We start from the raw sequence: 26,396 nt of genomic DNA on the forward strand, positions 1-26,396 counted from the left end.
GCAGGGGGGTTTATAGACATATGACATACAGATTGGATATCGTACATTTTACACACTAGATGTGTATATTGATTCAATATACTGCTATTGATTATTGATAGAAAATATCTTGTTCAATGTGCAAATATTCATTGCAGTTATTATATTCCATCTTTTCTTAAATACATCTTCCGTATTTCTTACTTTGTGAGTTACTTTCTTCACTGTTGCACTTTTTGAACAATTATTTCCATTTTATTTTATCAGGGGATTTGTTTGATTTCCACACTTTGGTTATTGGTTTCAGTGCTTTGGTTCTAAAAATTCTAAATAAATATCTTCAGTAGGAAGTTTGCCTAAAATATTATTCTCTACTTTTAAATTCAGAGTTCTATTAAAAATCCTGCTCTATGGGCATATTGTATTTCTGTTTCTTCCATTAACGACAGTAGTGATGGGTTGATATTTGTGAGAAACATCATCACATCATCTGCGTAAAAGTGCCAGTTTATGTTCTTCATTTCCAAATTGAATCCACTTATAATTTAGTTTAGTCACATGCTTTTATCTTAAGGTCCATGCTATATAGCCAATACTTGTGGTAAGAGAGGATCTCCTTATCTTGTACCTCTCTTCAATGTAAATGTAAACATTTTGCATTTAACGATAAGAAACTAGCTGGTCTAGCTCCTAAGAGTTTAGAAAACTGAAATTCTAGTGTGAAATATGAAGGCTCATTCAAATGTCTCCTCTCTCTGATACAGGCAAAAGGCAAAAACCTTTCAAATGTAGAAAACTGCTTAATCCGGATGACCCTGGGACAGAAGACGAGGACTGAGTGGGTGCAATGACAGTGACCACAGAGCAGTACATATTATTAGGGATGCACCGATATGGAAATTCTTGGCCGATACTGATACCGGTGTTTAAAACAACAATCTAGCCGATAGCCGATACCGATACAGATATTTGTTTATTTTGTTTCTGCTGTTATTCATTCACCCTTTTGTACCAGGAAAATAATTAAATCATTATTTAAAAGAGACTATTTAAAATTATTTTAACCCTTTATCACTCTTATCTTTTATTGAGCACAAATTCAATCAGATGTATGAAACAATCTTTAGTTTAACTAAACTTTACTTAAAGGAGACATATTATGCCCATTTCACCACAGTTGATATGGTTCTTGGGGTCTTAATGAAATGTGTGTAACCTATTTTTGTCAAAATACCACAAGGATCATTTAAAACCACACCCTTTTTACCATGTCTAAAACAGCCCTCCTCAAATTGACCTGTTTTATCTCCTCATTTTTTTTTAAATGTACACAGAAACGACCATTTAAAAAAATGTAAAAGATGAATCATCCGACACCTTGAATGTAAAATCATCGTCACACACATTTTTCAGCCAAATGAAAAATGTGTAATGATAGAAATGTCACAAGGTGAAGATAGTCATTGTCAATATGAGTGTTCATAGAAAGAATGATTTATTGGGTTGAAATACTGTTAATTGTGTTAAGTCGGAAATAAGAACATTTGACGTACTGTATGAATAAATGTAGCCTACCTGATTGTTAACCGATCACCGAACTAGACGTTGTTACTGTGATGTAGCTTTATCCCTGGTAATTATAGTTCAACCCTTTATGCCTAGAAAATATGTTGATCAACTACAATTTTGCTTGATGAACATCCTTAGTGGTTGAGTTAGTTCACCTGAATGATTTTCCTTTGCTTCCTAATGCACAGAAGTAATAGAGGTGCTAAGTGTGGATGTTTGAGCATAGAAAACAAACAGCTTTGACACCAGACACTGAGGTTCATCTCCTGCTGTGCACATTGCTGTTGGGTTAACGATATAATTTGCTGTTCAGTATGAAGATTTTAATAAAATCTGAACCAGCACACACAGGTTTTTAAGGTGAAAGGAATCAGTTTTGTTAAACTTTGGAAAACGTGTGCTTTCTCCTTGTTCTGATGTTAACGTGTAATCTTTTTTTTTTTTTAATCTATTTTTCACTTTTTTCTCATCTGTAACAACTTTAATTTCAGTATCTGTGCTCTATTACTGTGTGGTCCTCAAACTGAAGATTGATTTTTTTTTTATTAAATCAAACTGTGTTTTAAAATGTGCTTTATAAATTCATTTGTTATTATCATTAATTTTCTCACACTATGAAATCAAACTGTTCCCATTCATATTCGAACTTGAATCACTGTTTGTACGTAGACCGTCAGTATACGGAAGTAAAATAGTACCATGACGTCTGACGCATGCCGCGGTCTGAGGCGCAATGATACAAAGGTGAGCCGCCTCCTCTGACGTCACATCCGTCTCTGCAAACTGACTCTTAACTGCCGGCATTTTATTTTTATTTTCCCTGTGCCAAGCCGCAGCTTATAGATTAATCTCCTGGTTTGTTGTTCGGCGACAGTGTCACAGACAAACAAAGTTTATTTTTGTTTTGCCAACGGTAGCCTGCTACACAATGCCGGGCTTTTCAGACAGAGATCGCGGCAGAGATAGAGGGTAAGTCAGCTGTCAGCTCCGTGTTCTCGAACGCCAGCCAGGGTTAGCAGCTGAGCTAGCGGCATTGCTGTCACGGCTGTATTTGACCAGACACTTGATACGCCAGTAGCTGTTACTTAACCGACCAGGTGTATTACAATGAAGGCGAAATCCGTTCTTGTGTGGTCCGGCGGCCCTGAAGTGACACAACGTATTTGTAAATATTTTCTGGCCCCAGTCGGTTGGACGTAAAATGGCAGCTAACGACTCCTCTGTGCGCTGCGCTCTGCAGCCAACTTCTTTCTTGCCCGTGTGACGCAGTCATGTCTCTGGCTTCCCCCCCCCCGTCGTCACATGGGTTGTTGTTGTTGCCCGAAGCCCGTCACGTCAAACGGGTTACAGTGAAATGACAGTTTGATGTTGCCGTGACTGCACCTGTGAATCAGCTCTGTGGTTGACGGCCACTTTTTGAATTAGATCACGTCCAGCCAGGCTTCCTTTTTTTTCTTTTTTTTTTCAAAGGTTTTGTTCAGAGTGGCCAGAGATGCACAATGTTTGTATTTTATTTGTTTATTCTTCACTTCCACGTTTGGCCTAAAGGGTGAAGATTTGTTGTCATTATGCCATGAAACAGGGAAGAGAGGATTTGAGTAGATGAATATGGAACGCTTATCTTGTGAGCGCGAGGACAACAGATGAAGTACCTCTTCTTCTTGTCATAATTTTGATTTGATTTGTTGCGCACATGGTGACCGCAGGTGTCTGATTATTGACCACAATGGAGTATAACTGAGGCCATGAACTTCAACTCCTAGTAGAACTACCCATGTCTAGTTCACTGGCCTTTTAAGTAGTGCATTGATGCAAAGCTCCATCTGTGCTTTATCTTCCATGCTCTTTTCTCATGCACAAGGTATGGTGGGGGACCCCCTCGTTTTGGTGGTGGTGGTGGAGGAGGCAACAGAGGTGGACCTCCTTCTGGAAAATTTGGCAACCCTGGTGAGAGGCTGCGGAAGAAGCACTGGAACCTTGACGAGCTTCCCAAGTTTCAGAAGAACTTCTACCAGGAGCACCCAGATGTCACCCGCAGACCAGTTGTAAGAATGGCTTCCCCCCAGTTTAATTTGTTAGACTTACGATATATACTAATGATATTATATATGTATGACATTATCTATAACTGATGTTTGCCAGTGCACTCTTTTCTTTTCTTACTCAATGTGTGTTGACATCTGTTTTATTTAAATTTTTTCTTCCCACTCCAGCAAGAGGTTGACCTGTACCGAAGAACTAAAGAAGTTACAGTCAAAGGCAGAGAGTGCCCCAAACCAATCATGAAATTCCACGAAGCTGCATTTCCAAGTGAGTAGAAACCCATGCTCCCAAAAGTCCTTTTTACCTAAATATATATCAGTGACAACTAATTGTTGACATCATGAGAAATTCAAGAATGTTATAGACAAATTTTTTTAAATGCATAAATTGGGTTAAAACTTTTTTTTTTTTTAAAGACTGAAAGTGCCTTTTAAATGTCAAGTGTTGTAACCTCAAAATAATGAATGAATGGTGAAAACACCTCAAATAGTCTTTGACTGGACTTTTATTTTATTTTCCCAGGCTATGTCATGGATGTTATCGCCAAACAAAACTGGACTGAACCAACCTCTATTCAGTCTCAGGGGTGGCCAGTTGCTCTTAGTGGCAAAGACATGGTTGGCATCGCTCAGACTGGATCCGGAAAAACCCTTGCAGTAAGTGATTTTTTTTTTTTTCTCCTTTATAATTTTCCCAAAACTTTCTGCTCGGCACAGACAAGATAAATTTGTGTCATCTCTTGTTTGAATCCCAAAGTTGTTGAGACATAATGCCACTTCCTTTATGCAAACCTTGTTCTGAGAAAGCAGTCCTTTATTGGACAGTACCAGGTTTTGATGTAACCTCCTAAATGAGACCAAGAAACCAGCTACTGTTAATGTGGTAGTCATGGTCATGTGTGCTATGGATTTGGCATGGATATCACGTAAATATAATATAATATAATATAATATATATATATATATATATTAAGAGACCTTTGCAGCTTGAAATCAACCCTGCTGATCATATGGAAATTACTTCTCGGCAGGAAGTCCTTGGTTTTGGATTACATTCGTGCAATGTTTTGTGTTATAAATTCAAGTTGCATCTAGAACTCAGTCTTGTTTCTTTCCTTTTTTTATAGTACCTTCTGCCTGCAATTGTGCACATCCAGCATCAGGCATTCTTGGAGCATGGAGATGGACCTATTGTAAGTACACATCAGTACATTCTGTTGTAGTTTGTGATTAGCACAGGATGATATGAACAGATATTGATTCGTTCATTATTCAATTATTTCACTATTTTTGTCAAAACATTTTAAAGCTAGTAAAAATTTACAACTGAGGGCCAAGCTGATAGTCAGCAATATGCCCACACTACTAAATATATTGACCTGTAAATGATTAAAGTTCGACCTTTTGCTTAAAATTTGAAAACGTTTCTCTATGCACTAGATGCTGTGAAAACATAATGTAGTGTGATCTTTGGGTTGTATGATATTCTTTACTTTTAATCAGCAGATAATTTCAACATGCTTATTAATACCAACATCTATCAGATGTTACCTCCTCTGTCCTCTGCCATCTGGATCAGCTTGGGGTTAATGGCCTGGTTAGCCTCGCGGAGCACAGCGATCAGGTCGCCCAAAATGGGATATTATGCAAATAATAAATCAGAATCCAGTGCTACTGTTTGTCTAGATTCTTTTGTATCGTTTGGTTGCAAGAAGTTTTTCCCCTTGGTGGACAACATTTCCTTATCAGTACTGTAGTATTGCGGCAACAGCAGGCAGGTATTGCTACCTTCTGTGAGGGAGCTGCTAAATTGCATATGATCAGGGCATGCTGTACAAGGATGCGGCTTAAGCAAGCAATACTTGCTTTTCCAGTTCTAATAAGTATTTGTGCCTTTGGCCTGGAAGAATGTTCATTGTTTTTACATAATTTGAGAGATACACATCACATGCTGCTGCAAATATGTAGTATTATATATGGTTTTTTTTAATATTATTTATATTTATTTTTATATTTATTTTTTTTATATTTATTTTTATATATATATATATTAATGTTATTTAATTGAAAACAAAACTTGTTATTCCTCTTTCTTCAGTGCTTAGTGCTGGCGCCAACCCGTGAGCTGGCTCAGCAGGTGCAACAAGTGGCTGCTGAATACGGCCGGGCCTCCCGTCTCAAGACCACCTGCATCTACGGTGGTGCACCCAAAGGACCCCAGATCAGGGACCTTGAGAGGGGTATGTTCTCTATTATCATATAACTAAATTCATTTTGAATTACTTTAGTATTGCACATATGTTGTCAATTTTGTTTGAAAAACTGTTAGTTGAGTTAGTGTCTGTATCAATGTTTTTTTCTCTCCAGCTAAATAGAATTATTGTTTATTGCTTGTTCTGTTTTTAAAGGTGTTGAGATTTGCATCGCTACCCCAGGTCGGCTCATTGACTTCCTGGAGTGTAGTAAGACTAATTTGCGTCGTTGCACCTATCTGGTGCTGGATGAAGCTGACCGCATGCTGGACATGGGATTTGAACCTCAAATCCGCAAGATAGTTGAACAAATCCGGGTACGCTGATTTTAGTTTTTTACCTGCCAAATTTAACATTTTGGAAACGGATGTGAAATAAGATTGTCACACAGAATTTGGTTGTTAATACTCTTGCTACAAAAGCCTTTCTGCTGACACTGTAAGTCCTTTCTCTTTTCCTAACCAGCCAGACCGCCAGACTCTGATGTGGAGTGCCACCTGGCCCAAGGAAGTTCGCCAGCTGGCTGAGGACTTCCTGAAGGATTATGTCCAGATTAATATTGGAGCTCTTCAGCTCAGTGCTAATCACAACATCCTGCAGATAGTTGATGTTTGCAATGACATGGAGAAGGAGGACAAGTCAGTAGTTATCTTTTAGTATTAGTAGATCAATTAATGTGATGAGAAGAGGTTTGGCCTAACACTCTGTTGTACGCTCTGTTAGACTGCTCCGTCTGCTGGAGGAGATCATGAGTGAAAAGGAGAACAAGACCATCATCTTTGTGGAGACCAAAAGGCGTTGTGATGAGCTCACCAGGAGGATGAGACGAGATGGGTAAGGATCTCAACACCCAGCCATTAAATGGATGTTTGTTCTTTTTTTTTTATCTGTAATGTTCTCATTGCTCCTACTTGTTGGCTATTGAACCCAAACCCACTGTGACAATTTGTCTGTCACAGTTGGCCAGGAATGGGAATTCATGGAGACAAGAGCCAGCAGGAGAGGGACTGGGTCCTTAATGGTGAGAAGCCAGCAACATTTTAAGAATATCGACAGGATTCAGCTGCACAGGGTGCCCTGTAATTTATATATAAAAAATATATACTGTCTCTCTACCCTCAGAGTTCAGATATGGCAAAGCTCCCATCCTCATTGCTACGGATGTGGCCTCCCGCGGCCTAGGTCAGTATGCTATTGCGTAGCATCACGTCCTTATCAGTGTCACACTTATTTTAAAGAAAGAGGTTTTGCTTTCTTTAACTTCTCTATGCATTTTCTGAGTTTTTCTCACCTTAAGGTGGAGTCTTTGTGGCAGGCGCTAGGCATGACAAGTCCCAGGCCTCGAGAGGGAGAAGGATGACATATTGGAAGTGCTCAACTGGCTTGCCACCCAGTGGGCCTAGAGAGGCGAAAGCTCTTGTGTGCCAGTGATCTTCAAAAGGCTGTGTGGCTAAGCCTTTGTCTCTGATCTATGGTTGAAATACACACACATCTGTTCTCTATCCATGGATTTCACCTGACAAATGCCATCCAGCTGTTTCCAACTCAAATGTAAACAAAAAAAGATATGCTTGATGGTGTGACTTTTGCCTTGCATGAAGTTGTGTTAGAGATCGCTGTATTGCAAGTCACTGGTTTGAGATTTGGAACAATTGTTACCTTTCGGAGCTCGTATCACAAAGCACGGGTGCTTGTGAGCCTCTCTTTAAGATTTCAGTTGTTTTCTTTTCCCATCAAAGTGCTGGATTTCTTGAAATGGAGAGAGCAGTTTGAAATATTGTGTCTGAAAATTGATGAGACCTGGCACATGTGTGTAGGGGATAGTGGGAACACCTAGTAAGAGGAAAAAGAGAATGAGAGCTCAAACCAAAGATCCTCCCTCGCCTGCGTTTTATAGTCATGTCGAGACCTGCCAACGAGAGACATTTTCTCAAGTGAACACTGGCTTCTTGGAAGATCTTGCCTTGATGAGACTGATGAAGGGTGTAGGGGGAATTGTTCTGTGCTCGCTGAGGGGTCCCACTGGGTTCAATGGTTGGGCCTTTCCTTTTTTCTTTTTCTTTTTTTTTCTCAAGGGGCCCCTGTTCAAATTAGAACCTGGTCTATTTTGTCTTGGCAAGACATGCAGTGCGGCCTTAAATATCAAGCTTCTTTTGAGAGTGTACTGGGAAAAATGGACCTGCAAAAATGTACCAGTCAATGGTCCAATATTGGCAAATGAGGACGTCCCAGTGCATATCGTGGCCCAACTGCATAGAAGCTCCTGGATGTCACTTGACAATTTGTGGGGGATTTCGCTGCATTGGGAAAGGACTAGTGAATGCATACTCCTTTATGGTAAGACTTAAATCATTTTTTTGTCTCCCTTGGTAAGAAAGGGGAGAGTGAATGTCTTTTGGATCTTTTTGATTATGGTAAGCAATTGGAGTGTGCTTCGTTTCTCTCTTCCCACAGTAGTATTCCCATGGAATAGATGTATACCCAATATTGTGTTGTTTTAACATGTTTCCTCCGCAGCCTAACAACCTTTTTTCCCCCGGCCATCACAGTTGCTAACTTGTCCCTCTGATCTGGCTGTTGTGGTGTGCAAAATCCTGTGTGGCCTCCATGTTTTGTTTTGCCACACTGCAACACTTTCACAGATGTGGAGGATGTGAAATTTGTCATCAATTATGACTACCCTAACTCCTCCGAGGATTATATCCACCGCATTGGACGCACAGCCCGCAGTCAAAAAACGGGCACAGCATACACCTTCTTCACCCCCAACAACATGAAACAAGCCAGCGACCTGATCGCTGTGCTCCGCGAGGCTAACCAGGCCATTAACCCCAAGCTGATCCAGATGGCAGAGGACAGAGGAGGTAACATCTGATAGATGTTGGTATTAATAAGCATGTTGAAATTATCTTCTGATTAAAAGTAAAGAATATCATACAACCCAAAGATCACACTACATTATGTTTTCACAGCATCTAGTGCATAGAGAAACGTTTTCAAAGCATGTGAGCAAATAATAATTAAACAGTCAAAATTGTTCATAGAAATAATTGAATCGATGAATGGGATGTATCTTTTGCAGTTTTCAAAGTGCAGCCTGATCTTGCCAGCTTTTCCAGGAAGTTGCTGCCATTGTAGTTTCACTGTATTAATTGTCTGAACCCACTCCTCTCTTCGTTTCCTTTTCTTGTCTTCATCTCCTCCAGGTCGTGGAAGGGGGGGAAGAGGTGGCTACAAGGATGACCGTCGCGATAGGTATGGGGGTGGGAGGAGCAATTTTGGCGGTGGCAGCTACAGGGATAGGGAGAGCGATAGAGGGTTTGGCAGTGGGCCGAAGAGTGCCTTCGGTGGCGGCAAGGCCCAAAATGGTGGTGCTTATGGAGGCAACAGTGGTAACTCTGGTGGCAGCTATGGCAACAACAATTATAGCAGCAGCAACGGACAGGGTAATTTCGGTAATCCGGCAAACCAGGTGGGTGCCTTTGGTAACCAAAGCTTTCAGGGCCCCCCTCAGTTTGGGGCCATGCAGAGGGCTGCTCAGAATGGAATGAACCAGCCGCCATTCCCATTCAACTCTCAGGCCCCACCACCACAAGCCCAGCAGGCTGCACCGCCACCACCCATGATGCCCTACCCAATGCCACCACCTTTTCCACAGTAGAAATCATATAAGCACAATATATGGGAACCAACATGATTTTTGTTTAGTCTTGAAATCTTACAGTATGACTAATATTATTATTAATGTTTATTCTGAACTGTTTTAACTTTGTTTTGCTTACAGCAGGGTTGGAATTATTCAGTTAACCCAGAGCATTAAGTGGCGTCATAGACACGTCTCCTATAGTGCAACTATGATGCTGCACTTTTCCTTGACTGTTTTTTGTTACATTCCTCAGTAATTTATTTTTACTAGGTAATGCAGTGTTTTCAGTTTGTGTTCAGTTTAAAGCGTTGTTCTTGAAGATATGAAAAGGGTGCGTGTGGCCCTTTTGAATAAAAAGAGACAATGGAAACTTTGTTGTGTGTTTGTGTGGGATGTTTGGATCCTTCATACAGTTTCTGCCATGGCCTTGGCCCAGAGCACGACCTGGGGTACTTCTGTACAGTAACTCAAAATGCAGCCTGTTGAATGAACTGTTCAGATAGCCTGTGTATCCTAACCTGAGTAAAGATGGCATCTCTATGTTTGGGTCCAGGTATTTGTTACCACTTGAGCTAATGAGCTGTTGTATTGTTTAAAACGTTAAGTTAATTATTTCATCTCACTGCTCCCATGTTTCTTTTTGGTTCTTCTACTAAGACCTGTTTATAGACATCGTTGAACTGTATCGTTATATCATATGATTACATATTTTTGTGGGAAAAGTTAACAATTTGGAGAAAAAAAATATTTAAAAAATTTAGTAAAATTTTAAAAAAAAGTTCACTTCAGCGCAGGAGGTGCGCTGTTCACTTCTGTGCAGGAGGTAGTTCAATTTTTTTATATCCAACAAAAAAATGTATTAAATTAAAAATAATATTTCGCACTAAATAAAAATAATCCTTACAATTTCAATAGGGCCTCACTGTCTGTCAGTGCCTGTCAGTGCTCGGGCCCGAATTATTAAAAAAAATTGCACACAACTTACAGCGCAGACAGGGTTTCGTTTACATCTATGGATGTGGAACTTGACCAATAACAAGAAGAGATCTGCCTGACATACGTTGCAACCCGGAAGTACAACTGTAACTTCCGGTTCATGCATCACATGTATCTCCAGTGAAACTTGAAGTTCGTCCCGCCGCATTCATTGAACACAAACCATCTAACCACCGCAGTTTCTCTATTAGCGCTGACATGTGCTTACATCTGCGGTATTTTCAGGCTGTTAGCGCTCAACACATTGAGGACGAGGCAGAGACTCGCCTCTCTGAGCGTCTGTTCGAGGGGTAAACAAGATAAGGAACGGGCAGATTTTTACTCATGAGGATCCCTCCTTGCAATAGACGATCTTTGGACACTGGGACCAGTCTCTGGAGCTTATCGCCATGGCCACACACTGTATCAGACACTGTGTCACACGCCTCCACACACTCTGCACGGTCCTGTCCACACACGCCTCCTCATTGAAAGCCTCGCAGCGGCGTGTAGCCGTTGTCCTGCGGTCCACCAGGGGGCGCTGCAGCTCATCGGGGAGCGGGGATGTGGGTGAGCTGAGGACACTGCTGCAGCTCTGTGTGGACAGACACTTCGTCTCACCGGGTCACACCAACACCGAGCTGTTCGGCCGCGGGCTGAGCTGCAGCTATGGGCCCTTGGGCATGGAGCTGAGGAGGAACCTGCTGGAGCAGTGGTGGCTCTCAATGAGCCGGGCCAGAGCTCAGCTGTTTGGGATAAACACCCTGAGCAGCAGCCGCAGGGACGGAGACACCGAGGCAGGGGGACAGCTCAGGATGGTTCAGCCTGAGAGTTTAAGACAAATATTTGAGCAGCAGCATCTGAGCAAGGAGCAGATGATCCAGGAGGTGCAGACGCTCCTTCAGAGGTCCCCATCCGTGAGAACAAACCTACTTCAAGGTGAACTGCTGCATGACGTGTTCCACTAGTCTACAGTCTGTGTGTAAAGACATCAAATTCATCCATTTAAACTGTTCACATCCTGTATTATATACTATTGCTGCAGTGGAATGGCCCCTCCAGCTCAGCCAGTGCACTTACTGATCTGAGCTCAGTACTACTGCACAACTCAAACAGCAGCTTCAGGCTCCGAACTTAATCAGTTTGCTTGGAGTTGCAGTTTCCCTCTTCTGTTGGATGAAGTTGGCAAAATAAAATCCTTCCATCGTCTGGCTAAAAGGGATAAATGCTAGAGCTCAACTGGTGTGGCTTTTAAGAGGAGATGCTGATATTGATATTTAAGTGTACAAGTCAATAATTTCCCATACAAATTGATCACCAAATGGAGTTGTTAAAAAATATTGGCAATGATTCCTAAGATGTCGTTATTAAACCTGTTTGACAGAAATATCTACTTGAGCCTTTCTAGTAAACACAATTTCACTATTCTGAATTGTTTATTCTGTACAATAAGTTTCCATATCTGTAAACATATAGGTATTTTCTAATATGTCAAAATAGATTCATAATGACCAATCTTTATTGGCGAAACGATAAATCAGTCAAATTTTTTAAAATCTGAATTAGATCCAAATCACTGGTTAGAACCAGTATTGCACTTTCTGCGACACAGCATTAGTGGCTACAGTGTAATTTTGTGCATGTTTAAAAAAGTCATGAATTTTACAAAAAATCCCAAAAGTTTTGTATGTACAATTAATTTACACCCACATTTTTAAACCTAGGGCCCAAATTTATTAGGATTTTTAACGAGATCTGGGTCTTCTGCTAGGTGCCTTGGAAGAGTTTGTCCCCTCGGTGGAGCTGGTGAACAGGAAGTTGCCTTTCGGCCTGGCTGAGACGGGTCTGTGTTTTCAGCCCTCAGACGGGTCTGGTTGGTGAGGATTCATCTTCTTCCGTTTGTCTCTGTGGGTGTAGAAGCACGTTTATAAAATATAATACATGATTGGAAATGTTGTTACACAGTTTCATTCTCAGGCTGCACACAGTCTGAAGTCCAGGCTATCACCAAACCAAGCTTTATTTCATAACAGAATAGTACTACTTCAACATAGTTAAGTGTTTAAAAATATCATGTAGTGCTACTGTAGTTATACAGCATCTGCTCTTTTTCAACCAGCCCTGCTGAGGTCAGCCAGGCGTCTCTGGTGTGGTTCTGCTCTCCTCGCACCTCTTCCCAATGGCTCGATCACTGGGCACGACAGAGGTTGAAATGGTGGAGAAAAGTGAGTATCGTTTGGAGTGAGCTGCCACAGGTTCATTAAAGTCCTACTTGTGTCATTTTAAATTTGGTGTTCCTGCTTGTCCTTATAGATGCTCTCTGTAACTGTAGTAGAACTCATGGAATGGCACAGCCCTCACCCAGGATTTAGAGAAACGATATCAACTTCTTTAGTTTCCACTCTGCTAAAGGCTGTTTTCATCCAATTATTTTCTACAGACGATGTTTAATTGTATTCAAAGAGAACAGATCTTGAGCATTCCTCAGACAAACACATTTTGGTCACAGTGTAGTTATATTAAGTGTATCTGATTATTATTCTATATATTCTCATATTAAATATGTTAAGTAGATGGTTTCAAGCCCCATTCCCTGAGGGTCAAGATCAGTAATAAACATTTGCTTTGTTTTAAAAGACTGTATATTTCATATGCACACTTCACCACCCTTCATTTTATTTCAAATTAGAAGATAAAGTGTAGTCTGTGCTGAATCCTTAAATTTCCCATGTAAACGGATATTTTTTGTAAATTCTTCAGTTGAGTGTCAAAACTAGTTTTACAATTTCACGATTTTCTCGCGATTTTTCGAATCCCTATGGCTGCATATTCAAGAAAGCATATTGAGGACTACATCAGGATAACATAACTCATTGTCTTCTTCTTCTCCCTCAATCCGTCCTTGTCCAGTTTTCCCTGTCCCCCTCCGACTTCAGCAGCAGCGAAGTCCCGGCAGATGAACTTGTGGGGGCGGCGTCACGAGGTGTGAGGATCGTCTACAACTTCCCGTGGGGACCAGAGCCCCTGGAGACACTGTGGAACCAAGGAGATGCTGAGCTGCTGCAGACACACAAAGGAGTCTGGACAAAGTTGCAGGTCTGTCCGCTTCTTTCATTCAAGGTCTTGATGTGGACACAACCTTGTTTATAGAAGCAATCTCACACGGCTGCTACACTGGACCTGTCAAGCTGCTTCTGCTGAACACTTACTTTTTGGTTGCACCATAAATGTAACTTATTAACCAGACTTATTTGCTACTTATTAATATTATCTGATTGATTATAATAGTTAGTATATGCAGAAATCAAGCAAGGAAACGCACAAGTATGATTAATAAAATGAAACAAAGGCTGCATTCCATTTAGCCTTGCCACTTCCAGGGGCCTGGAAATGTGCTTGCTGATTCACTGGTTTGGTTTACTGGTAAATTGTTGCTATTATTGGTAAATCCTGTTTAGTTTTTTCTTGCAATGACAAGTCAATTATGTCTGCAGTGAAATGTCCTATTGTGTATTTCCAGGTAAAAATTATGATTCATTGTTAATAATTTAGGTCACAGGGTGAGATCTGGTTGATTAGATGTATTCATCTAAAATATTCAGATTGGGTAATATTGACCTATAAGGAAAAGACTATTCAATCAGCTATGTCACTATTGTTGTTGTGTTTTTTAACGTCATCCCGTTCTATATCATTTGCTCTGAAAAAACTATTCCAGTGTCGAAACGGGCGCAAGTCGGTCCCTCACGTCGTCTCCGTGACCGGGAACATGGACCGAGGGTTGATGGCCTTTCTGTCCAACTCGCTGCAGCTGCTGAAGAAAGGAGACAGCAAGCAGAGGCTGCCGCAGAGAAAGGTAATGATGCTCGACAGCTGAGCCACATTTGAAGAAAGACAAGAAAAAAAGCAGATATGTAATAATTTGTTTCCTCATAGTTTCATCATGTATCCCTCTTTTATTCTGCCATTCCGTCGCTGAGCTCTAGTTCTCCATTGATTTCAGGTTCTGAAGTTGCATCCTGTGTTGGCTCCAGTCAAAGTGGCTTTAGACATTGGCAGAGGAGGAACTATGGAACTGAGACAGGTCAGAGTAACTTGTATGCCCTCTCCCAATTACTCTCCCTTGGCCCTACCTCTAGATCTGTTTTAGGGTTATTTCGAGAGATTTCATGCTTACGTTTATGAGCATATAATCCACTGCGTTCACCATCTTGATTTGCTTCGTGAACCATTTAGGATTTTCCATCTACCTTTTCAATTTTTGGGGGATCCTGAACACACTACGGTTGAAGGGTTGTTTGAAGGGCTAGTGGGCCACTACCCCTACATCACATAAAGAAATGGGACAAGACTTCCCCTTCAAGGTCATGTGCAAAGTGTGCGTCCGTGTAGCCATCAACAGTATTTTGCATGCTTGGCTGACTTTGACATATTTCTACAGGTCCTGGTCATTAATGGGCAGAGACTTGCTGCTGATTGAGAGAGAGAACCTAGTTTAACTCCTCAAATTTTGAACGTCATGTTCAAAAACATTTGACAGTGAGATCTTCATGGCTTGTCCCTTTTGATTGTTTTGTAGGTTTGTGAAGGCCTTCTGCAGGAATTCATGGAGTCTAAGATCTCTGTGTGGCCCGGGTACCTTGAAACTGTGCCAACATCAATGGAGCAGCTGCACGCCAAGTAAACAGCTACTCAGTGTTTTAATGGAAGCAGAGCCGGAGCTAATGAGTGATGTTTTGCCTGCTTCGGAGTCAACATCTGTATCTGGTCTCTGTGTCATTGCACTGTAGGTACGATGAGATGGGAGTGCTCTTCACCGTGGTGATCAGTGACAACACGTTGGAGAGTGGACTCCTTCAGGTCCGCAGCAGAGACACCACCATCAAAGAAACCATGCACATCTCTGAGATCAAGAACTTTCTCTCCAGATACATTTCTGCTGCCGACAAAATCTGAATGGACGACTTGTTGGGCGAAAACAAAAATAGCAGATTGAATATTGTATATATAATACTGAATATTGTGCTGTCTCAATTCTAGACACACAACTATTGTACATCTGCAAGTGCTGAACAGTGAATGTAATAAAAATAAAAACCTTTTTATCAGTGTGACCCAAGCGGAAACTGTGGATTTGACTGATGGATGACCACACTGTAGAACATCTGCAAGGCAGAGGGACTCATCACGACTTAGTTCTGAGTCCATGTGCACACACCCATTGTGCATGTACTTACCATCTCTTACTGGGTGTAGCCTAAGGACTCTCACATCCTTCAGCCCAAATGCAAAGAGGTGGATAATATGTTTTTCAACCCTGTCCAGTTGCTTGCAAGGTTACACAAAAAACAACTACAAGGATTTCTACAGAACCTCGAGTCAGGATGTGGGTGAGGGGAGAACTTTTGGTGCGTATCTGGATCAGGTGGCAGATTTTATTTTATTGCTTTATTTAATAACATTGGGAAATTTGTTACATTTAGGGACCTTAACTCAATGAGTGACATTTGGCGCTGTTGGGCCTTGGGGGAGGTATGTGTGCTCTCTCTCTGAGAGAAAGAGAGAGATCAGCCTTTTATATTGTTTTTTTTCTGTGTATTTTCTGTCAGTGATTCATCTTCATGTGTATGATTCCGTTTCTCTCTGTCAATGCTTAAAAATAAAAATATTCTTTAAAGATTAGAAAAACGTACCACAGAAATCTCGCGAGACTGGAACACAGTCCTGAGATTCCCTGGCTCCACTTGTGACTGAGCATGTGTGAGCGTTAGCACCGCGTAGCAGCTAGCATCTAGACATGGCCGCAGACAAGCAGAACGAAGGGAAAGTTTCCCTCACGGATGAAAACAAAAAGAATTCGTCGGACGGAGGACTCGGACTGGAGAGTATCCTTTGCAGCAGCAGACGGGAAACGTCCTTTTGTCTTATTTCGAATTCTGTGTTGAATCTGTATTGGACTCCCGAAGCTAGCGTTAGCTTCTTAGCTAGCTCGGTCAGAGGATAACGTTTTATAGGCGACGTGTCACAGTGAAGCAGGCGCTGAGAGCCTGATAGAACAAAGCTGATTTACGAACCAGGTCAGGTAAAGAAGGGGTTGGCTGCCAGGATGGTAAGTTAAATGGAAATATTAGTTTTTGTTTGGTGTGTTTTTATTTGCTTTTAATAGTTGTAGCCTGTACTCAGGGCTGCCGGGGTCTGAACAGGCAGCGCTAACATGACTGACATTCACTCATTGACAGTGGTGATTCGATTTTGTCCCTTAACACTGAATCCCAGTCCTGCAAATCATCAAGGAGTCCCAGCAGCAGCATGGCCTCAGACACGGAGACTACCAGAGATACAGGTGAGTGAGTCACAGATGATCCAGGACCTGCTCCAACTGGGCTCAGCTGTCCACTCTTTACTGTGGGGCTTCATGCAGAAGACATGCATAGATCTTATCTCTTAATCGGTAAACTGACTGTATTGGTTTCATTCATTTTGATTTGTACATGTCACAGTATTTCTGTCTGAAACCAGATTCCTGATTTATAAATGGAGAGTAATGTGTGACTGTGTGGAAACCACTGCTGCCATATGGCTCTATCACACTGCTGGGTTATAAATAGCTCATTGATTGTAATTGTTTGAAATTGTCAAAAAAAAGCAGACACAAACTAATTCAGTCTAACTCTACCTTCATGTAGTTCATGATGCTTACCCCAGACTATTATAAATACTTGAATACAGCTACACTAGCCAAAACTTGAATAATAAACTGATCATTGAAACATCACATCGCTGAAGAAGTGTGTGACATGTACTTGGTATAATGTCTGGAAAAAGGGTCAGCACATTGTCATGTAGTTGCCTTTTAACATATGAACGATGCAGGAGAATATTTTCTGGATTCGACGTGCTATAAAAAACAGGGGATTGTCCAGAGCGCTCAGGCGAGCTGTGGCTCCTGAGTAGAGCGTGCACGAGACAAGACGTGATGTATACAGTCCTCTGCGGAAATCACATTTATTTTTTGTTTACAGCGCAAAAACAGCAGCAAGGGATTTCCCTGTTCATTATGCGAAACTGCGATTTCAAACATTCATTTATGATTTACTGTAATATTAAGTTCTTTGTTTAACCATTTTCAGGGGCTACTGCTCTCGCAGGCTGCGTCGCCTGCGCAAGGCTCTTGGCTTCAAGATGGGAAATAGACACAAGTTCATTGGGAAGAAAATAACGGTCGAAATGCTTTCTGACAACAGGTGAGCAACTGATGATTTGAGTTGGTCACATGCTGTAAACTGGTGACAGTGCGTGGCTCGTGACACTGAAATCTAAAATGCGGTGTAATTAATGGGAGAATGACACGTCCATTTATCCTAAAGGATTCTACTAAACCAAGTTTTGTTTAGAATAAATAGAGTAAATACACTGGTATGCTGAAGACTTGAAAATGTACTTTTACCCCCTCATTTTCCCAACATAAACACCTGGAAATAAAACTAAATTAAATTAAAACTGATCTGTCCATGGAAAATATTGAAATTATTGTAATAATATAATAGTATTGTATTCTACCCAACAACTGATTCATCTCCACCCTTCAGGTATCTATTGCTGGTTTTGATGGAGGCAGAACGTGCATGGAGCTACGCCATGCAGCTGAAGCAGGAGGCCAATACTGAACCACGTAAACGCTTCCACCTGCTGGCACGTCTACGAAAGGCTGCCAAGCACAGTGAGAAGCTGGAGAAGCTCTGTGAAAGCCCCCGCGTCGATGCTAAGACCAAACTGGAGGCACAGGTACGCAGGACCATTTGAATGCTCATTATTATTAATAACATTATTGATACCTAGAATTAATTAAAGCCGTGCTTACAGGAGCAACATTTTTTACGACAGCCACTAACTATGGTAAATTTATTTGATTTCAGGCCTACACTGCTTACCTAGGTGGCATGGTAGAGTTTGAAATGCAGGAATGGAAGCTGGCCATGGAGGCTTTCAACAAGTGCAAGTGAGTTTTAACATCATGCCGTTTCTAATTCAAGTGGCAGAATGAATACAGGCGCGAGAATAAGTGCACGTGTTTGTCATCAGAGGGTTTTTATTAACTTCTATTAACTTAAAATAAACCATTTTCATGTCTTCTCAGAACAATCTATGAGAAACTAGCCAGTGCTTTCACAGAGGAGCTGGCAGTTCTGTACCGCCAGCGCGTGGACGAGATCTCACCCAACATCCGCTACTGTGCTTACAACATCGGTGAGAAACACTCCAATCTTATCCTACAACATAACGTAGCAAACAACATCTACCAACACATGCAAACAACACCTCAACAGACTAACACCCACACGCACGCGCAAACATACACACACACAGTGTAACTAGATTCAATCCCCTCTCTCTGATTGCAGGTGATCAGAACGCCATCAATGACTTGATGCAGATGAGACTGACTGGTGGAGGAGGAGGCATGATGGCTGAGAAACTGGAGGTGAACACAGAAGTTGGAAATTAATTTAGGCTGAACATCAGTTTTTTATCTTATATTGGTGATATCATGTTGGGAGCAGATGGATTATTCTTGCATCCAAACAGGGCAAACATGCCACGGTTTTTTATGTTTGGTTTTGTGTTTTCTTTAGTCCCTTATCACTCAGGCAAGAACCAAGCAAGCAGCCACCATGGGTGAAGTGGAGTGGCGAGGCCGTGTGGTGCCCGTCAAGATCGACAAGGCCCGAATCTTCCTGTTGGGTCTGGCAGACAACGAGTCAGCCATCGCTCAGGCAAGTAGCTTCTAGAGATGCATTGTAAGCATTCATGTCTCATTTTGGCCAATTCTGATTTTAGCCCTATAATAGACATCTAACAATCTTTTAAACTGCTATTTCATAGTGTTGTCCATCAGCATGGATGCAGGGTATGTATTGACCCAAAAATATGACAGACCTACCCTTTGAATGCAGCTATGTTGTGTTCAATCAGAGAGGTAATATCAATCAATCAATTAGATTGTATTTGTACAGCCCATATTCACAAATCACAATTTGTCTCATAGAGCTTTAACTAGGTGTGACATCCTTTGCCCTTAAGCCTCAATTAGAGTAAGGAAAAACTACCAAAAATTTTTTAACTTGGTAAAAAAAACAGATAGAAGTGCAATAGATGTTAAGTGTAACGGAGAACTTCAGTAATATATATCCAATTTAGAGTGGGACGTTAAAGAATGTAACACTACACCCAAATGTGCTTGGACGTGACTATAAAGCGGTTCAGAATTTGTTCCTCATACCTACATGTGCTACATAGCCTCAGTGTGCATATCCTTCTGGCATCAATGTGCCTCCTACGCTGCAGGAGTGACAACAGCGATAAGAAGCTGGCCCATAGCCTGGGAACACCGTTTACACATTATATCCTTGTCCAGTTCCTTAAACTTTCAACAGGTGGCACTCTCCTCTTTACTGTCTCAAATGTACCTTCAGTGTCACAGCAGATTTTTCCTCCTGCTTTGTCTAAGCCTGAAGGCTCAACACACCCTGCGGACACACCCATCACACCCACAGTCACTCAGGGCTCTGGCATGCAGGCTCTCTCATCGCACGACTGCATTCTGTGCATTTCAACCCACACATGAATACAGGACTACACCCAGCAGGTCTCTGAGGACGGATCAGCTTTAAAATGAACTCTAAGGTCATTGTTAAGCTGCGAGTGGCCATGACTGAATGCACTTGAAACCAGTTGGAGATTGGCAGTAATTATTATAGTTTCATATTTTTGACTTCAAGACAAAAGACCAAAATGATTCAGTATCCGGCTTGGGTGCTAATTCTCACTGATTGCTCGAAAGGCATAATTTTAAACTAACACTGAAGAAGTCCTCCGGTGTTGCCCCCAAACCTCAGATGTTAGCCTGTGGGGACAGGAAACAGGTTTGGCCTTACATCCATCTTCAAGCTCCATCGACACCAAACTTCCTCTAATTAGTTTATCTGTTAAACCCTCAATCTGAACAACAGGATGCTCGACAGGTTGAGCTGGTCCTAAAGGGTGTTACCAGGGTGTTGGCACGAGTGTGCCTCTACATAACTTAAGCCTTTTGGGTGGGTGAGAGCAGCATCATGAAACATCTATCAATTATCACCCTGAGGAATTTCCCCGCAACATTCTTCCTCTGAGATGTGCATTTTCTGCCTCCAAATGCAAAATGAGTCGGTAACATCAGACACGTCGGCATACTTTTACAAGAACAATAAATACTATCAGCATTTTCACTGCCATTATCACACTGATGGCATTTCCCCCTTTTACACAAATCCCGCAAAGCCTCCTCAACACAAACATGACATGTTCTGCAGACTCCAGACGATATCATAGGACCACACAGGTGTATTGTCGGGGGGGGGGGGATGAAGAACAATCGTTCCTTTCAGAGAAATCTGAACCCTGAAACTCCTGTGTCTGATTGATGATAAGCTGTGTTCAGGAATGTAGGGGCAGCCGGCCAGGCCACATACCTGTGACTCCCCCCCCACTTTTTCACCGTCACATTCCTGCCTTTACTGTGGCTCTTTGTATTCAACTTCTACAACTTATGAATGCATAAATTATCTTTCAAGTGTCACATTAATCAGGTGGAAGGTTATTGTGAATGTCTTTGTTTCAGACATAATGGCCAGTGTGCGTTACTTTGTTCATCTTTAAGGGTATTGGTGTAACAAATTTACTTTTAGGACTTTGTAAATTTGAGGTTTCAATGTTGCAGTTAGACATATTCACTAAGGTACACTATATAATTTGTGACTGGTTCTGTTGTGCAGACAGCTAATGAGGAGACCAAAGAGCATCTCTATGAGACCCTGCTGGCCGAGTGCAGAGACACCATCCAGGCTGTGAGAGAGGAACTCAAGAGTGAGGCGGTAAGACAACATATTTTTTTCTGACCTAATGTCAAAATTATGGCTTTGATTTACAGTTTACCGACAGTTATGATTTGTGACAGCAACAACAGGAATGTGAAAAATGTCCCTTTTTTAAAAAAAAGCTATTTGAACTTTCATTGTAGAAGCAGCGCGAGAGAGGCACTGATGGCGACAGTGGTAAAGTGTCACACCTGCAGATCCTGCACAGGTAAAACAGACTTCTGTCAGAAATTGTGTTTGTGCTTGTTCAGCTGCCTTCAGACTACAGGGAGTTTGAAATCAGGTGGCATCATGGACATAAGGAGAATCTCTACACATGTTCTTCTCTATAGCTTGAACACCCCTACACTACAAGTTTACGCACCACCTCACCTCTCATGTGACCTCACAGGGAGATTTAAGAAATGGTTCTGTAACCCTTCACGCTACCAGAATATCAGCAACGACTGAGGCTCCAGACTTGATTTCTCCTCAAATTATCTAGTTGATCGACCTGGGCTTAAATTGGCCAGCTCTGGACTTAGCATATTTTTGTCTTTTGAGGTCATCACTGTTTCAAACAAGGAGATTGTATATTATTGCAGCAGAAACGTTTCTCCATTATAAATGTCAATGCCAGCTGTTTTCTCTAATTCCATGTTGTCCATAAAATTCTGAATTTGATAAATTGTCATTGTAATGGTCTCTTTATATTCCTTTGTTTATCTTATCAGCTGTCCAAAACTCAAAGTTGCTGTATTTATTATCATCAGAATACGTACTAATCTGTTTGTTAAATGGATTTTCTGATAAGAAGAAAAATGATTTTAATTCAGCCAGAGGTAACACAACAAGTATCCAGGCCTCTGTCTCCAGCCTCTGATACTTCTAACTGTCTCTTTGATGGGTGAAAAATAAATGTGCTGTTGTCCTGTCTCTCAGTTACCTGACCTACATTAAGCTGTGCACTCTGGTGAAGAGGAATGAGAGCATGGCCCACACTCTTCAGGCAAAACTGAAGGAGCCCGAGACTGATGAGAGCAAGAGGGGCCCCCGTCCTCAGGACCTGATCCGCCTCTATGACATCATCCTGCAGGTAAATATCTGGATGCTGTATATACTGTATATACATCCAGCCCCACCTTTTTCGGGGGGGCTGGATGCCTGCACAAACAATTGCATTCACCAAAAAATTTTAATCATTATAATCTCTTAAAATTGCATCTGGTTGTTGTTGTGATGAGATGGTTTTGATGTTTGATCTGTGTTGTCGAAACACTGTATTGAACTATGACCAACAGTTTCTGTCACATTTTTCTGACCTTATTTATCTTCACATGTCCACACATCTGTCTCTCCCTCCCTCTTCTGTCTGTTATTCTCTCCAGAGTCTGGCTGAGCTTTCCACCCTGCAGGGTCTGGAGGACGACCACACCTTCCAGAAGGAGGTGTCCCTTAAGACATTGGTCTACAAGGCTTATAGGTCAGATACTTAGATTTTTACATGTTACGCCTGCATCTGATCAAAAGATTGTTTGTGAGGCAGTCTTTGCACCCATAATGTATATCTCTATCAGATGGTGCCATGTAGTAATGTGTAATTTCTTCCAAAGTAGACACGATTTTCTGAAGCACCTTGACAGCATTAGTCTGTCTATGACCTTTTTTTTTTTTTTTTTGATACAATGCTTTCCTGTACATTAATACTGCCAATTATGTTGCTAATGCTTTGTTTATCGTCTCTTTTCTTCTTGCAGGTGTTTCTTCATAGCCCAGTCTTATGTGCTGGTGAAGAAGTGGAGTGAGGCACTGGTGCTGTATGAGAGGGTGCTGAAATACGCCAAGGAGGTCCAGTCTAAAGCCAAGAACCTCAACAACAGCCTCAAAGTTTGTCAAGCACACAGCAGCAGTTTCAACCTCCCAGTTAGAAATCAGCCGTGTCATTAAAATCCATTCTGAATTTCTGAAGGACCTCCCTGATGTTCAGGAGCTGATTGCTGAGGTCAATGCTGAGAAATACTCGCTTCAAGCTGCTGCCATTTTAGGTGAGGACACTTTTTGAAATGCCTGATTTCTCGCCCAGCTCATTCATATTTACCATACAAGAACCCACAAAGCCTCATTCTATTCAGTGTCCTTCTGTGTCTAATCCTGATGAATTGTTTGTGTTTTAGACACAGAGGAGACTGCTGAAGTTCCTTCTCAGCTGCAGGTGAAAGACAACAGGGTAAGAGAAGTGACACTAATATTATAAACATCCTTCATTTCAAATGACTAGAATAAGTTTAAAGTAGTTTGACGTGTTAATGTTCATTGATGTTGACTTTCCCACCCCTCTTCCTCCATGCAGCCCCTCTGCGAGCGCCTGGAGACCTTCCGCATTGACACCGCCCTCGTAGGAAAACATCCCAATCTGGTCCAGTTCCCCCCTGACTTCCAGCCAATCCCCTGCAAGCCTCTGTTCTTTGACCTTGCTCTCAACCATGTGGCCTTCCCACCGCTGGATGACAAGGTGGAGCAGAAGGGCAAGGGCGGTCTGACCGGCTACATCAAGGGCATCTTTGGGTTTGGCAGCTAAATCCAACCATCCAGGCATCGGCCTCCACATGAGAACCACAAGGCCCAGGGTTTACCAAAATCAACCAGAACTGGGTCCGGTGATGATTAGAATATTTTCTGTAACTTTTATTGTTTTGATTTGTGGTGCCTAAGTGCAAGATATGTTGAGTTGGCGCCTTTGGGGAAATCACAGTTGGTCTTATCTTCGAAGAAACATGATAGAAAAGGAATTGAACAGTTTCAAATGGCAATATGACCCAGGTCCACCTGTTGCCTCTATTAATACTAGGCTGCATGGGCTTCCATTACTTTAAGCTGTGTAGCCATGGTCATGATGCCAACAGCAATGCTGTTAATCTCGAAATCTTGTCAGAGTAAACTAAGGTACTTTGGCATCACTGGTAAAAAAAATAATTCTGTGTTACATAAGCGCCTTCAATTAATTGTCTTCGTTTTTTTTCTTTCTATGTGTTTCAGCATTGTTTCTTAAGTTTGACAAACTGAAACACAACATTGTTCAGCTGTGTCCCATCTTTTTCTTTCATCTTTACCATTGTCCCTCGCCTAACGCTATGCTCACTGCTGACAACTGCAGAAGCTAACTTTTCTGCTACTCCCTTGCTAACTTCTGGCCATCATCTCAGCTCCAGGGTGTATGTCACCTCGGTCATGCAATGTGAGAGCAATGGCAGATTGATTGGTGACAAACAGGTACGCCAACCAATCATTTCCTTCAGTCCAAATGAATGAAATGGTCGTGCCTATTACAGTCCTGCGAGGTCAACACAGTGTTTTAGAGACAAATGACCAACCGGACCTTTTACCACATTACCTATGACACTACAGGTCAGTACTTCAACATGAAAACTACATGAAGCTGCTGAAAAGCACAGGAAGTCAAATATCTTGACATGTCTGTTGTCCTGTTCTTTGTAATCTGCTGCTGAACCAAATAAATGGTTTGCAGTTATGTTACCCCTTTAAACAGAGGACTGAAATATGAAAAGAGGTGTGGGAAGAACTGGGATGCAGCTCCAGGTTAAGTTTTAGATGCATCAACAGGAAGATGGAGGACGAAGCCATGAATCAAAGAGTGAAATGGTTGTTTTCAAAAAGTAGCTTAGTGATTCATTGTTTTAATTTATTAATGTCAGAAGCAGCATGCTATGTTTATGTTGCACTGTGTGACATGTGGTATTGAACGTACCATAATGTCAGACAAGGGTCCAACAGCTCCAGCTCGCGTCCACGCAGAACTCTCATTTTTATCACCCCTCTCAAATGTCTTAGCCACGTTTCTTTCCCCCTACAAAACATTGTCGTGATGATGACCATGATTCAGATGATTGTTCGTTATACTTGTTTTTATTTGATTTTTATTTACATAGTATTACAACAGAAATGGATGGTCAGGACACGGGGGAGTTTTTAGCAGCTCACTACCACTGCGCCTCTTTGTCCTTCATCAGTAGGACTAAACCATTAAAGCACCAGTTACATGTCTCTACTGTAGTGGCAGATGATGTTTTGTCATTGGCTGTTTCTCAGTCATGATGTGGCATCAGATCATCTCTGAACAACAAAGCCCTTCAATTCCTCTGATCCTTAGGGGACCTGCTTTTCTGTAACTAGAGGATCGTTTCACTCACTCACATGGTGACTGTTTTGCTTCCAAATTGTTATCACTGTGTTGTTTCTTTTTCTCTCCAACCCCTCTGTGTTTTTTGTTAATGAATTAAGACCTTGAACAGCCTGGAAAACGATTAGTTGATCAATAATTCATATAATGAGAATGTATGATCTGAATCTCCAGTTCTATCAATAAATATATTTGCACCAAACACATAACTGGGCTCCTTGTGATTCAGAAGAATATTAAGATTTATAATATTTATCGTTGATCTTGTTAGAATGAAATGTAAAATCCAATCTAAAATTGTTTTATAAGAAAAAGGGGAATGTCTGAACGAAGGAAAAGTGTAAAGGTGTGTTTGTGTGTGTGTGACTTGTTTTGGGTGTGGTTGTGTCACCAGGAGTGCGTAGGATGCCATCGAAGGGTGTGAATGTGATAAGTTCAATTTACGTATATTCATTTCATGTAAGAATGAATAATTACATAGGTGTTTGTCACTGAAACACAACCTGTCATGAAAATAGATTATTTTCTACACAAAACATAATTTACGAAAACATCTAATTTAGCTGCACTTGACACACAAACACACACACACACCAAGGACACTATAAGGACTTTGAATCCCTACCTTATCATTAACATCATGGTACCACTATCCACACACACACACACCGTTGTAAATCCAGAAACCGAAATATTCTCTGCCTGGCTGAACGGAAGATATTTGTGACGTGATGAAGTGGATTTAAATGCTTATCTGCAGGGAGACACTCGATATGTGATACAACAGTGCTTCCGGTTTACTGCATGTTTTAATATTTCTAAATTGTCACTGTCTCATTAATG

At 41.4% G+C, this 26,396-nt stretch overlaps 3 protein-coding genes across 3 annotated transcripts; all 3 read left to right on the plus strand.

Moving 5' to 3' along the window:
• The first annotated feature begins 2,307 nt into the window (after positions 1-2,307).
• On the plus strand, positions 2,308-9,862 carry LOC133953547 (probable ATP-dependent RNA helicase DDX5). Its single transcript, XM_062387497.1, has 13 exons — positions 2,308-2,517; positions 3,410-3,593; positions 3,762-3,858; positions 4,114-4,247; positions 4,718-4,783; positions 5,689-5,830; positions 5,999-6,159; positions 6,308-6,480; positions 6,566-6,676; positions 6,802-6,863; positions 6,965-7,024; positions 8,485-8,706; positions 9,049-9,862. Exons 1-13 carry the CDS (start codon positions 2,477-2,479, stop codon positions 9,501-9,503), a joined length of 1,908 nt encoding a protein of 635 aa, XP_062243481.1. The 5' UTR covers positions 2,308-2,476; the 3' UTR covers positions 9,504-9,862.
• A 720-nt stretch (positions 9,863-10,582) lies between these two features.
• Positions 10,583-16,063, plus strand: polg2 (polymerase (DNA directed), gamma 2, accessory subunit). The gene is made up of 8 exons (XM_062388938.1): positions 10,583-11,402; positions 12,235-12,340; positions 12,583-12,688; positions 13,374-13,559; positions 14,182-14,319; positions 14,467-14,547; positions 15,043-15,143; positions 15,254-16,063. Exons 1-8 carry the CDS (start codon positions 10,874-10,876, stop codon positions 15,417-15,419), a joined length of 1,413 nt encoding a protein of 470 aa, XP_062244922.1. The 5' UTR covers positions 10,583-10,873; the 3' UTR covers positions 15,420-16,063.
• A 138-nt stretch (positions 16,064-16,201) lies between these two features.
• Positions 16,202-25,762, plus strand: srp68 (signal recognition particle 68). Its single transcript, XM_062387671.1, has 16 exons — positions 16,202-16,348; positions 16,740-16,806; positions 17,594-17,707; positions 18,053-18,248; positions 18,380-18,462; positions 18,601-18,710; positions 18,866-18,945; positions 19,097-19,241; positions 21,279-21,373; positions 21,520-21,584; positions 22,298-22,451; positions 22,744-22,838; positions 23,113-23,242; positions 23,325-23,400; positions 23,530-23,582; positions 23,706-25,762. The coding sequence occupies exons 1-16, from the start codon at positions 16,261-16,263 to the stop codon at positions 23,931-23,933; spliced, it is 1,779 nt and encodes a 592-aa protein (XP_062243655.1). The 5' UTR covers positions 16,202-16,260; the 3' UTR covers positions 23,934-25,762.
• The last annotated feature ends 634 nt before the right edge of the window (positions 25,763-26,396 follow it).

This window comes from Platichthys flesus, chromosome 5, assembly GCF_949316205.1.
Source record: "Platichthys flesus chromosome 5, fPlaFle2.1, whole genome shotgun sequence".
Classification (NCBI taxonomy): domain Eukaryota; kingdom Metazoa; phylum Chordata; class Actinopteri; order Pleuronectiformes; family Pleuronectidae; genus Platichthys; species Platichthys flesus.